The sequence below is a fragment of the Thalassophryne amazonica genome, chromosome 10 (genome assembly GCF_902500255.1).
Source record: "Thalassophryne amazonica chromosome 10, fThaAma1.1, whole genome shotgun sequence".
NCBI lineage: Eukaryota > Metazoa > Chordata > Actinopteri > Batrachoidiformes > Batrachoididae > Thalassophryne > Thalassophryne amazonica.
Genome location: NC_047112.1, coordinates 23802236 through 23816976, shown reverse-complemented (window position 1 = coordinate 23816976; position 14741 = coordinate 23802236). Strand labels below are relative to the sequence as shown.

The 14741-nt window shown below is 41.2% G+C and overlaps 1 protein-coding gene and 1 long non-coding RNA gene across 2 annotated transcripts; one reads left to right on the top strand and one right to left on the bottom strand.

The window, feature by feature from the left end:
* Positions 1 to 2198: 2198 nt before the first annotated feature.
* Positions 2199 to 10308, bottom strand: LOC117519457 (adenylate kinase 4, mitochondrial-like). The gene is made up of 2 exons (XM_034180801.1): positions 9736 to 10308; positions 2199 to 2404 (listed from the first exon to the last, which is right to left on the bottom strand). The coding sequence occupies exons 1-2, from the start codon at positions 9875 to 9877 to the stop codon at positions 2199 to 2201; spliced, it is 348 nt and encodes a 115-aa protein (XP_034036692.1). The 5' UTR covers positions 9878 to 10308.
* Positions 10309 to 11219: 911 nt separating this feature from the next.
* LOC117519481 lies at positions 11220 to 13513 on the top strand. The gene is made up of 2 exons (XR_004563300.1): positions 11220 to 11279; positions 13367 to 13513. It is a non-coding gene; the product is annotated as an uncharacterized LOC117519481 (long non-coding RNA).
* The last annotated feature ends 1228 nt before the right edge of the window (positions 13514 to 14741 follow it).

Sequence of the window (14741 nt, the reverse complement as noted above, 5' to 3'; positions counted from 1 at the left end):
TTAGGTAGCTACTCTGCACTGTGTTGGTATATGGCATTAGAGAACATAAAGAAGGAATCATATCCTTAAACCTAGTTACAGCGCTTTCTGAAAGACTTCTAGTGTAATGAAACTTATTCCCCACTGCTGGTAGTCCATCAGAGTAAATGTAAATGTTATTAAGAAATGATCAGACAGAAGGGAGTTTTCAGGGAATACTGTTAAGTTTTCTATTTCCATACCATAAGTCAGAACAAGATCTAAGATATGATTAAAGTGGTGGGTGGAGTCATTTACTTTTTGAGCAAAGCCAATAGAGTCTAATAATAGATTAAATGCAGTGTTGAGGCTGTCATTCTCAGCATCTGTGTGGATGTTAAAATCGCCCACTATAATTATCTTATCTGAGCTAAGCACTAAGTCAGACAAAAGGTCTGAAAATTCACAGAGAAACTCACAGTAACGACCAGGTGGACGATAGATAATAACAAATAAAACTGGTTTTTGGGACTTCCAATTTGGATGGACAAGACTAAGAGTCAAGCTTTCAAATGAATTAAAGCTCTGTCTGGGTTTTTGATTAATTAATAAGCTGGAATGGAAGATTGCTGCTAATCCTCCGGCCCGGCCCGTGCTTCGAGCATTCTGACAGTTAGTGTGACTCGGGGGTGTTGACTCATTAAACTAACATATTCATCCTGCTGTAACCAGGTTTTTGTAAGGCAGAATAAATCAATATGTTGATCATTATTATATCATTTACCAACAGGGACTTAGAAGAGAGAGACCTAATGTTTAATAGACCACATTTAACTGTTTTAGTCTGTGGTGCAGTTGAAGGTGCTATATTATTTTTTCTTTTTGAATTTTTATGCTTAAATAGATTTTTGCTGGTTATTGGTAGTCTGGGAGCAGGCACCGTCTCTACGGGGATGGGGTAATGAGGGGATGGCAGGGGGAGAGAAGCTGCAGAGAGGTGTGTAAGACTACAACTCTGCTTCCTGGTCCCAACCCTGGATAGTCACGGTTTGGAGGATTTAAGAAAATTGGCCAGATTTCTAGAAATGAGAGCTGCTCCATCCAAAGTGGGATGGATGCCGTCTCTCCTAACAAGACCAGGTTTTCCCCAGAAGCTTTGCCAATTATCTATGAAGCCCACCTCATTTTTTGGACACCACTCAGACAGCCAGCAATTCAAGGAGAACATGCGGCTAAACATGTCACTCCCGGTCTGATTGGGGAGGGGCCCAGAGAAAACTACAGAGTCCGACATTGTTTTTGCAAAGTTACACACCGATTAATGTTAATTTTAGTGACCTCCGATTGGCGTAACCGGGTGTCATTACTGCCGACGTGAATTACAATCTTACCAAATCTACGCTTAGCCTTAGCCAGCAGTTTCAAATTTCCCTTCAATGTCGCCTGCTCTGGCCCCCGGAAGACAATTGACTATGGTTGCTGGTGTCGCTAACTTCACATTTCGCAAAACAGAGTCGCCAATAACCAGAGTTTGATCCTCGGCGGGTGTGTCGTTGAGTGGGGATAAAACGGTTAGAGATGTGAACGGGTTGGCGGTGTACACAGGGCTTCTGTTTAGGGCTACGCTTCCTCCTCACAGTCACCCAGTCAGCCTGCTTTCCCGGCTGCTCGGGATCTGCCAGGGAGTAACTAACGGCGGCTAAGCTACCTTGGTCCGCACCGACTACAGGGGCCTGGCTAGCTGTAGAATTATATATTATGTAGAAAGATAAAGAACTGCATATTTTTAATAGTGGTCTCTCAATTAAAGTAGGTACATGGCACTAAATAAGCAAAATTTCTCATAAAGAAAATACACACAACATCAATACTTGAAGCATTCTCTAGCACAGTTTATGGATTTTGGGTGGCATGTGGGATGACCAATCAACTTTGAGGGGCGGGTAGCAGTTCTGACAACCTGTCGTGCTGCAGTGTTACTCATATTACATCACTACAAAGCATCAAAGCAGAAAATAAGCTCCTGTAAATAAAAGCACAGGTGATGCAATGGAACTGAAGTTCGAAACCTCCACTTTAATTGTATAAGAATAAAACTGAAACATGATTCAGTGTAGGTTTTAGGGTATGCCACATGGCTTCTTATTTTAATCTGACTGGTTTTTAATTGGCTGTAGTTTAGGGTATCGTGGACATGTCCTTCATGCATGTCAAAGAGCCGCTGAGCAAGGTACAGCAAATCAAACATCTTGTACAACACTGATGTGTGAGTACGCTGTGTGTGAGCAAATGTGAGGTTTACAAAAATGTGCCATCTGGTTCTTACCGTCCAGCAGCCAGCTGTGTCCACTCAGCTGTTCCAGTCGGGGAATCATGAGTCTGTTTATTATGTGATCCGGCACCAACATCCCTCGTTCTACGTAGGACTTTACCAGCACACCTGCCTCTGAGAGACAACAGACAACAAATATAGACAATGTGTGTCTGATTTCACTGCAAGTAAAAGGAGGCACAACAGAACCTTCTGTACGTATTTAATCAAGGACATGATTAACAAACGCGCCTGTCAGCAGTGAGGTCTGTGGTACCAATGACAGATGAGTTCAAGATGGGCACGGAATTACATCAAGGACAAGCACCGAGTCCTTTCTTGTTTGCAATGGTGATGAACCGGTGGAATGACAAGTCTCTGCAATATAATGTTCACAGATAACACTGATCTTCAGTGACAGAACAGAGAAAGTTGGAGAGGTGCATGTATGCTCTGGAGAGAAGGGGAATTAAAGTTAAGGCACCTTGACACTTGTACGAGTTTGATCCCCGCATTGCCGTGCAATTCGTCGTGACAATGCATCCCGCTTTGTCCCGCTTGATGCCATGCTAGATAAAATAATCATTTCATAGCAAACGATGATCAAGATGATGAGTTCTGAGAGAATTTGCTCTCAGAACTTTGCTGATGAAACCATTCTTTCATCGCTCCCAGAATCACAGAGAAATTATCTACAGCTGCAGGTTGTCTCATGTGCATTATATGGTGGATAATGCATTTGGAATCTTGTCTCAAAGTAATTACTTATAATATATATTGTAATGGATTGGTAAGAGTTAATTTTCATTCCTCTTTATTAATTAGATAATGTATCTGTAAAATTATGTTTATTACAGATGTAACATCTTGTCATAGTTGTTCAGATGCCCTGCTCACAATGACATGCATTGACATGCAATGACATGCAGTGTTTTAAAATAGGTTGTGTAATGGTCACGGCTAGGTCACGAAATGAATGTATGCCAGAGGTTTTGAACATTTCAAAGTTTTCACTGCGCAATGCAGCCGCGCACAGTTTACGACGGGCTTACTCACTGCCACACCAGATTGCGTGCCAGTGCGGTGATGAAATGTGTGCAAGTGCCAAGGTATCTTCAGGGAACACGACAGTAAGCATGTTTGTGAGTGAGAGGCAGGGGAAGGGTGTGGTTGCAAGGAGTCAAAATACTAAAGATGGATGAGTTTCAAAACTTGAAGTTTTCCGTTTGACATTACTGTGGTCGACAGGGGAAGAAGAGAGTGTAGGTGGGGTAGAGTGGCTGGAGACAAGAGGTAGAAATGACAGAAGGGTGTCTACAAGCGTGAAAGGGAAAGTTTGCAAGACTGTAGTGTAGCGTATGGCTGTATCCTCCTTACAGTCCAAGGCACTGACAAAAACAGGAGGGGGAGCTGGAAGGAGCAGAGCTGTAATTTTCTAAAGGAAGTACTGAGCATGGACAGAAGCAGGAATGACCCTATCAGAGGGGCAGTGCAGGCTGGAAGGTTTAAAGACAGTAACACCCCTATTCCACATTTAAGGTGCCATTCTATCAATCAATCAATCAATCAATCAATTTTATTTATATAGCGCCAAATCACAACAAACAGTTGCCCCAAGGCGCTTTATATTGTAAGGCAAGGCCATACAATAATTACGTAAAAACCCCAACGGTCAAAACAACCTCCTGTGAGCAAGCACTTGGCGACAGTGGGAAGGAAAAACCCTTTTAACAGGAAGAAACCTCTAGCAGAACCAGGCTCAGGGAGGGGCAGTCTTCTGCTGGGACTGGTTGGGGCTGAGGGAGAGAACCAGGAAAAAGACATGCTGTGGAGTTTGCTTACAGGCGAGGGCGATGCACAGATGATGCGATTTCCACCACCATGCATCTTGTTTTAAAACATCTTGATGACAAGTCATCATATGCCCGATTACTTTTTATTGACTTCAGCTCCGCCTTTAATACGCATCAGCCATACTTACTAATTCAGAAACTTAAAGCGCTGGATGTCAACCCGTCACTTATATGGTCAAACAGAACACAGCAGGTTAAGGTAAATTCTAGCCTGTCCCAAATCAAAGACATCAGTACTGGAGCACCACAGGGATGTGTGAGCTCACCTGTCCTTTTTACTTTATATACTAATGAGGGTTCAGCCAAGCACCCTGGGAACTATATTTTAAATATTCAGATGACTCAGCACTTCTGTGCTTACTTCAACAGAATGATGATTTGAATATCTATCATTCAGAGGTGAGGCAGTTTGTTGAGTGGTGTGATTCCAGTTACCTTACTTTAAATGTTAAAAAGACAGAGGAAGTCATTTTTGATCCAAAGTTAGTTGGCAATCACAACCCTGTAATTATACACCAGCAACCAATCACACAGGTGCAATCGTACAAATATCTTGTTGTCTGTATAGACAGTTCCCTTACATGGAACACTCATGTTGACTGGTTATGTTCCCGCTTGAATCAACGACTCTATTTTCTACGGCGTTTGCGTTTTCATGGAGTCAACCAAAAATTATGTTACCGTTTTATCAGGCAGTTCTTGAAAGCATTCTAAGATATGGCATAACCACTTGGTTTGGGAACCTTCCTGTGTCCCTAAGATCAAAATTAAACTACCTTGTTCTCACAGCAATGAAAATCATTGGTTTGAAACAGTATAACAATCCTCAGTCAATTTTTGATCAGTGCGTGATGAAGCAAGCGGACAGAATTCTTTCTGACTCCTCCCATGTTCTGCACACGCAATACGAGTTGCTACCATCGGGCCGGCGTTTCAGAGTCCCCCATTGCAGACTGAATAGATACAGGAACTCTTTTGTTCCTATATCAATCATAGCCCTTAAATATCATAATAAACACCGCTAACAATCAGGCACATTAGGAGGTTTTAGTACTTGTATGTTTTTTATTTATTTTTATTCTCTATTTATGTATTTATTTATTTATTGTTATGAACTGTTTATGTCTTGTTCTGTATCTTTGTATGGGTCATGATTTTTGAGAAGTCCAAGACAAATTTCCCCATGGGGACATTAAAAGTATATATCTATCTATCTATCTAATGCTTAAATGCAGAGTGGTGCATACAGAGCAAAAAGAGAAAGAAACACTCAGTGCATCATGGGAACCCCCCAGCAGTCTAAGTCTATAGCAGCATAACTAAGGGATGGTTCAGGGTCACCTGATCCAGCCCTAACTATAAGCTTTAGCAAAAAGGAAAGTTTTAAGCCTAATCTTAAAAGTAGAGAGGGTGTCTGTCTCCCGGATCTGAATTGGAAGCTGGTTCCACAGGAGAGAAGCCTGAAAGCTGAAGGCTCTGCCTCCCATTCTACTCTTACAAACCCTAGGAACTACAAGTAAGCCTGCAGTCTGAGAGCAAAGTGCTCTATTGGGGTGATATGGTACTATGAGGTCCCTAAGATAAGATGGGACCTGATTATTCAAAACCTTATAAGTAAGAAGAAGAATTTTAAATTCTATTCTAGAATTAACAGGAAGCCAATGAAGAGAGGTCAATATGGGTGAGATATGCTCTCTCCTTCTAGTCCCCGTTAGTACTCTAGCTGCAGCATTTTGAATTAACTGAAGGCTTTTCAGGGAACTTTTAGGACAACCTGATAATAATGAATTACAATAGTCCAGCCTAGAGGAAATAAATGCATGAATTAGTTTTTCAGCATCACTCTGAGACAAGACCTTTCTAATTTTAGAGATATTGCGTAAATGCAAAAAAGCAGTCCTACATATTTGTTTAATATGCGCTTTGAATGACATATCCTGATCAAAAATGACTCCAAGATTTCTCACAGTATTACTAGAGGTCAGGGTAATGCCATCCAGAGTAAGGATCTGGTTAGACACCATGTTTCTAAGATTTGTGGGGCCAAGTACAATAACTTCAGTTTTATCTGAGTTTAAAAGCAGGAAATTAGAGGTCATCCATGTCTTTATGTCTGTAAGACAATCCTGCAGTTTAGCTAATTGGTGTGTGTCCTCTGGCTTCATGGATAGATAAAGCTGGGTATCATCTGTGTAACAATGAAAATTTAAGCAATGCCGTCTAATAATACTGCCTAAGGGAAGCATGTATAAAGTGAATAAAATTGGTCCTAGCACAGAACCTTGTGGAACTCCATAATTAACCTTAGTCTGTGAAGAAGATTCCCCACTTACATGAACAAATTGTAATCTATTAGATAAATATGATTCAAACCACTGCAGCGCAGTGCCTTTAATACCTATGGCATGCTCTAATCTCTGTAATAAAATTTTATGGTCAACAGTATCAAAAGCAGCACTGAGGTCTAACAGAACAAGCACAGAGATGAGTCCACTGTCTGAGGCCATAAGAAAATCATTTGTAACCTTCACTAATGCTGTTTCTGTACTATGATGAATTCTAAAACCTGACTGAAACTCTTCAAATAGACCATTCCTCTGCAGATGATCAGTTAGCTGTTTTACAACTACCCTTTCAAGAATTTTTGAGAGAAAACGAAGGTTGGAGATTGGCCTATAATTAGCTAAGATAGCTGGGTCAAGTGATGGCTTTTTAAGTAATGGTTTAATTACTGCCACCTTAAAAGCCTGTGGTACATAGCCAACTAATAAAGATAGATTGATCATATTTAAGATCGAAGCATTGAATAATGGTAGGGCTTCCTTGAGCAGCCTGGTAGGAATGGGGTCTAATAGACATGTTGATGGTTTGGATGAAGTAACTAATGAAAATAACTCAGACAGAACAATCGGAGAGAAAGAGTCTAACCAAATACCGGCATCACTGAAAGCAGCCAAAGATAACAATACGTCTTTGGGATGGTTATGAGTAATTTTTTCTCTAATAGTTAAAATTTTATTAGCAAAGAAAGTCATGAAGTCATTACTAGTTAAAGTTAAAGGAATACTTGGCTCAATATAGCTCTGACTCTTTGTCAGCCTGGCTACAGTGCTGAAAAGAAACCTGGGGTTGTTCTTATTTTCTTCAATTAGTGATGAGTAGTAAGATGTCCTAGCTTTACGGAGGGCTTTTTTATAGAGCAACAGACTCTTTTCCAGGCTAAGTGAAGATCTTCTAAATTAGTGAGACGCCATTTCCTCTCCAACTTACGGGTTATCTGCTTTAAGCTACGAGTTTGTGAGTTATACCACGGAGTCAGGCACTTCTGATTTAAAGCTCTCTTTTTCAGAGGAGCTACAGCATCCAAAGTTGTCTTCAATGAGGATGTAAAACTATTGATGAGATACTCTATCTCACTTACAGAGTTTAGGTAGCTACTCTGCACTGTGTTGGTATATGGCATTAGAGAACATAAAGAAGGAATCATATCCTTAAACCTAGTTACAGCGCTTTCTGAAAGACTTCTAGTGTAATGAAACTTATTCCCCACTGCTGGGTAGTCCATCAGAGTAAATGTAAATGTTATTAAGAAATGATCAGACAGAAGGGAGTTTTCAGGGAATACTGTTAAGTCTTCAATTTCCATACCATAAGTCAGAACAAGATCTAAGATATGATTAAAGTGGTGGGTGGACTCATTTACATTTTGAGTAAAGCCAATTGAGTCTAACAATAGATTAAATGCAGTGTTGAGGCTGTCATTCTCAGCATCTGTGTGGATGTTAAAATCGCCCACTATAATTATCTTATCTGAGCTAAGCACTAAGTCAGACAAACGTCTGAAAATTCACAGAGAAACTCACAGTAACGACCAGGTGGATGATAGATAATAACAAATAAAACTGGTTTTTGGGACTTCCAATTTGGATGGACAAGACTAAGAGTCAAGCTTTCAAATGAATTAAAGCTCTGTCTGGGTTTTTGATTAATTAATAAGCTGGAATGGAAGATTGCTGCTAATCCTCCGCCTCGGCCCGTGCTACGAGCATTCTGGCAGTTAGTGTAACCCATTCTACTACATCGCCCACAATTTTCATAAGTTCAGAGGTGTTATTAGGTTCCAAAAACAGCGTTTTCAGTTTTAGAAGTGTTCATTTCTCGCTAGCTTTTACATAATATATGAGAAACATGTATATAAACACACAAAACAAAGCGATTTTGGAGAGAGCAGCCACTGACATCACAGTGCAGCTCTACTCTGATTGGCTGTCACACCTGTCACTCAAAAACAACAGACTGAAACAGAATGTAACTTTTTTAACCTCTTAAAATAGGTCAGGGTTAGCCATCGTTAAACTTGTCTAAGGTCTGTGTCCCAAGAATGTTTCCTGTAAATTTGAAGACTCTGGGAGTAATAGGACTGGACTTATGCTGAGCACAGACAGACAGACATAGGACTATACTTATGCTGAGCACAGACAGACAGACATAGGACTGGACTTATGCTGAGCACAGACAGACAGACGCAAAGCCTTTGCAATACCCGATGGCCATATTTGATGGCCTCGGGTAATTAATCATTATAAAACCGCTCATTATAATTTGTTGTTTTAGATCGGTTAACTAATTTGCCAGAACTATATCACTATAACTATAACGCGCCTCATGTATTCTGATTACAACTGTTATTTCAGAAGAAATAAGCAAGCAAACAGCACAGCCACAGAACTTCAAGTTTCACAAGAGGGTCTGGTGGAAAATATTTCTTCGAATAACCACGTTATTGAATTCAGTAACCAAAACAAACTCGAAAGCCAGTTACTGCATCCTGCAAAAATTAATATCAGTGGGGTGGAATAGAATTAATTCCAGCTGGTTCCTGGTGGACGTAAACAGGAACCATAAAGACACAGCAGTTTAATAAGCAAGGTTTGGGGAAACTGGAGGCTGCAGCTGGAATGGATCCATGTGATATTAGAAAGCAAAAAAACAAAAATGCAATCATATGACAGAATCTGATTTTGTTCAAGATCAAATGAGATCTGTCAGTTTTGCTGTAACTTGCATGAGTTTTTATAACAGTGTGTGTGTGTGTACACTTGTTTTCATTACAATTCAGGACATTTTTATAACACACCTTCAATATCAGGACACTGAAGAACTGTGACATTTTCCACGTCTTCGTTTTTCGGAGCACTCTAAAGCATTCTAGACACCCCCCACCAACATGCTCCCAGACCAAAAATCCCCAATGTCCTAAAATATCACAATTTTTGGAAAATAAGTCTGTTTACTGATTTCGCTCATATTCAATTTCACCTCCTAGTGGCCATTTTGGTAACAACAGTTTTCACACACTTTCAGTGTGATGTTATTCTACTTATAAGTCAGTGTCCTCATATGTAGCATAAAAAAGGTTTGATCAAAATATAGCCCTAGCCAGAAACTCAACAGATGGACATATTCCTGTAAGCATGGGTCTGAATGAGTTTGATTCTCATGCCTCTAGGACCTTGGGAAAGGCATGTTCCCATTTTTCACATTTCTGTCATACGTCCTCATATGTCAAGGAAACATGGATGAGTGTATGTGTGTGTGTTTCCTGCAGCCTACCTGTATTTGCAGTTATGCTCTGTCGAAGATAGTGGCCACTGGAAAGATACTCCAGGCCGAAACTCTGTGCAATCCGTTTGGATATGGTTCCTTTCCCCGACCCTGGTGGACCCATGATCAGAGCTCGGATTAATTTGGCCATGACTCGGAGGAAAACAGCCCGCTGCTGCTGCTGCCGCCGCCGCTGCTGCTACAAAACACCGCCGATAGAGGCGTGCGTCGCCAAAAAGCAAAACAAATGTCTCTGTTTGTACTCCAAATCCACTGTACACGACCAAACTGGTCCAAAGGCTGGATATCTGCTGAACCAGTCCCAACGATGCGGATTTAGAGTTTATGTTTTGTACGCGCAGGTCGATGCGTGCGCGCGCTGGTGCTTCTTTCTGTGTCAAAAACAAGTTAAAACGCCTTTTCCGTCTCTTCAGCTGCTCCTCTGTGGCTGCACAGCTCCTTCCTCTCTGCGTCTCTATGAGCAGATTTTTCTCAACGAATGAATGAGGGTGTCTCCAAAACGCCCTATTTTCCTGCGCACATCATCCAGAAAAAATGCGGATGACTTCTTCACAAAGCGCTCGCGGTGAATTGTGGTTATTGTAGTCTTTATTTGTAATAACGTAACATAACCTTTTATTGTGTGATAAAAAAAAATTGTGCAAATAGTACATAAAAGCACGCATCAAAAGTTAAAATCCATAGTAATAATTAAAACCATAATAATACTAGTTGCACAATTAATACATAAAACACCATCCAAAGTTAAAATAATAGTTAAAAAAAAAAACATCAAATGCAATTGATACAATAGCACATAAAAACACACCACCTAGACAACTGAATCCACCTGGACAACTGAGAGCCTACACAGAAACACCACCTAGGCTAAAACACTGATCTGTATATATTACTGGATAGCTCATTGGCCCACACACTCCATACAATCCGCTGAACAATCCGTACCTGTGCTGAAGAAATTTGCTCCATCCTGTTTCAATGACTACCGCCCTGTGGCATTGACACCCATCATCACGAAGTGCTTTGGACGCCTTGTCATGCCACACCTCAAATCCACCGCCCACCCTGGACCCCTTACAGTTTGCATACCGAGCCAAACGATCTACAGAGGATGCAATCTACTCTGCCCTCCACCTAGCCCTCACCCACCTGGACAAAAAAAAACACTCATATGTGAGAATGCTGTTCATAGACTTCAGTTCTGCATTCAACACCATATTACCACAACAACTCATCTGCAAACTTGACAAACTAGTGTAAAGGAGGCCAGCAGGTGTCGCTGTGCAGATGTAGTTAGTAAACCTCACTCCCAACAGCTCAAAAGGATTCTCTCTGGTCACAAGGCCAGAGCCCTGGGTTTTAGCGTTCTGGTTAGAGAGTCTGACTTCCATGCCGAGGATCGTGAGTTCGTGTCCCGAGGGGAGCGAATGGGCGGAGTCATAACAACACAACGCAGAGTGCAGCCGCTATAATGGTGCCGTGTACCCGGATGGGAGTGAGTTTAGGAGGGTGAGTGTAACGGAGGCCAGCAGGTGTCTCTGTGCAAATGTAGTTAGTAAACCTCACTCCCAACAGCTCAAAAGGATTCTCTGGTCACAAGGCCAGAGCCCTGGGTTTTAGCCTTCTGGTTAGAGAGTCCGACTTTCATGCCGAGGATCGTGAGTTCGCGTCCCGAGGGGAGCGAATGGGCGGAGTCATAACAACACAACGCAGAGTGCAGCCGCTACACTAGGACTCAGCACCTCTCTCTGCAACTGGCTTCTGGACTTCCTTAGTCATAGGCCTCAAGTAGTACGTGTTGGCAACAACATCTCAAGCAGCATCATACTGAGCATAGGGGCCCCCCAAGGCTGCATGCTCAGCCCCCTGCTCTTCACCCTGCTGACACATGACTGCACGACAACCTACAGCAACAATCACATAGTGTAGTTTGCTGCCGACACAACCCTGGTGGATCTCATCACCAAGGGTGACGAGACTCAATATACACTCTTAAACTGAACACTCCATTTTAATACAATAATTAAGTTAATGTAACTCAAACTTTGAAAAAGTTATAGTCACTCATTTCCATTAATTAAACTAACTCAAAAATGAATTGTTGTCATAACAACTCAGTTCCTTTAAGTGAATTTAAAGTTTTGGGGCATTTAAGCGTTGATGATGTATTTCCAGTGCATTCCATTCACTCACTTTAATTGAGTTTATGTAACGGAGGCCAGCAGGTGTCGCTGTGCATATGTAGTTAGTGAACCTTACTCCCAACAGCTCAAAAGAATTCTCTGGTGACAAGAGCTCTGGGTTTTAGCCTTCTGATTAGAGAGTCTAACTTCCATGCTGGAGATCATGAGTTTGCGTCCCGAGGAGACCGAATGCACAGAGTCAACAAGTAAACCAAAGAATGCATCAAAAAATGTAATGCAAATTTTTTAGGCAGATATTTGTTTGTCACTTTTTTATTTAAAAACATAAACTAGATTTACATAAGTTTAATTAACTATAAATTGTTAAGTTACTAAAACTTTAACAAGTAAATTTTTGAAAATTATTTAAGTTGACAAACTCAAATGGTTTAAGGCAATCGGTTTCCTCAAATGGTCTGAGTTCAACTAACTCATTGAGTTTTACAGTGTAGGAAGGAGATCAACCTTCTGACCACGTGGTGCACAAACAACAACCTCCTGCTGAATGTCACCAAGACCAAAGAGATTGTTGACTTCTGGAGAGGTCACACCCAACACCTGCCACTGACCATCAATGGGGCTGCGGTGGAGAGAGTGAGCAGCACCAAATTCCTGGGGGTGCACATCAGTGAAGACCTCTCCTGGACCACCAACACCGCATCACTAGCGAAGAAAGCCCAGCCGCACCTCTACTTCCTAAGAAAACTCAAGAGGACAAGTGCTCCACCATCCATCATGAGCACATTCTTCCGAGGCACCATTGAGAGCAACCTCACCAGCTGTGTCACTGTGTGGGCGGAGCTGCACTGACTACAACAAGAAAGCCCTGCAGCGCATAATGAACACAGCTGGAAGGATCATTGGTGCCCCACTCCCCTCCTTGAAAGACATATGCACCACCCGCCTCACCAGCAGGGCGATCACAATTGTCAGTGATGCAAGCCACCCCACTCACAATTTGTTCCACCTCCTGCTCTCTGGGAAGAGTTACTGTACCCTGTGCTCCCGCACCACCAGACTCGTAACAGCTTTATCCACCAGGCTGTTAGGATGATAAACTCACTCCCTTCTCTACCCCCAGCTACATAATAACATCCTGGACTTCTAAACCCTCTGACCCACACAATGAGTGTCTTGCACTATTATGCCACTTCGACACTTTGTTAAAAACAGGAAACACTTCTGCTGCTATTACCTGACTGTACTTGCACTACTATACTACTTGCATACTTAGGTCAACAGAAATACCTCACCTGTCACTATTTGCCTTGACTTTTGCCTGCACCATTTAGTTTTCCCTGCCACTTATCACAGTGAACAGTGTGCTTTTAGTTCTTCATTGCAAAAAAACAACAACAACTTTTTGTGTGTGTGTGTGTCTTCATTTTGTGTTTTCATCACCTCTTATTTATTGTTTATGTAACGGAGGTCAACAGGTGTCGCTGTGCAGATGTAGTTAATAAACCTTACTCCCAATAGCTCAAAAGGATTATCTGGTCACAAGGCCAGAGCACTGGGTTGTAGCCTTCTGGTTAGAGTCCGACTTCCATGCCAAGGAGCGTGAGTTTGCGTCCCAAGCGGAGTGAATGGGCGGAGTCATAACTACACAATGCAGAGTGCAGCTGCTACATTTACTTGAATGCTAGTTATGTCTGTCTTATTGACTACCTTACAGTAATTAGATGTATTCAAATCAATAAAATGACAAGGGTGCCCAAATTTATGCAGCTGCCCACTTTTGTTTAAATAATTATTGCACACTTTCTGTAAATACTAGAAACTTCATTTCACTTCTCAAATATCAGTGTGTTCATCTGCTATATGATATATTTAACTGAAACTTCTGATCCAGGCGACTAATGATCTATAAAGGAAAATCATGAAAATTATCAGGGGTGCCAAACTTTTGCATACAACTGTATTACACACAGTTCTATGAGCTTCAGCCTAATATAAGTAATAAAGCTTGTAGCAACAATGCCTAAAGCTCCAAAACTATGCACAAGGAGACCTAATAAATGCCTTAAAATAGTTTGTCCAACACAAAACTCAACATGTGGCTACATGTGTGGAGTAAATATGCTACTTATTATTATTATTATCATTATTATTATTTTCTTTGCCTATATGCTGGAATAAGGGATAGAACTCTTCAAATTATTGTTCATTACCTCCCATTTCAATCATATTCGTAGGTGAAATGTTCATCCACAGCCTTTGAACTGGTGATTTGTGCAGTTTATAGCTGCACATGAAGGTATTTTTTCACAAAATTACAAAGAATAAAGTTGCTTGGGCTCATTAAAGATCAACAGAAAAGAGTGTTCAGGAGTGGGACATCGGAGTGGTAATATGGTGGCTGGTTTGCTTTAAAAATATTGGCCAATGAGCTATCCAGTATTATATAGAGATCAGTGGGCTAAAACCATAACAATACCTAAAATCCATAATAATACCAATCATACCTACCTTTAAAAACATTGACACTGTGTGAGTTAATGGCGTGGCTAGGTAAACTGTTCCACAAGGTGACAATTCTGTTGTCATGGTCAAGTGGCCTCTCAGACCAGTATAAGCACTAAATTGGAAAAATTGATTGCAGTCAACATTTTCGTGGCAGTTTAATATTTTATAAGTTTCAATAAGGTCCCCATGGGTTCTTTTGTTTTCTAGTGTAGTAAGTCCAAGTTCCTTCAACCTATTTTCATAAGATAAATGTTCTAAGCCAGGTACAATTTTTGTTGCCCTGCATTGAACATTTTCTAAAATATCTTTGTCCCTCTGCAAAAAGGGGACCACACTTGCACACAA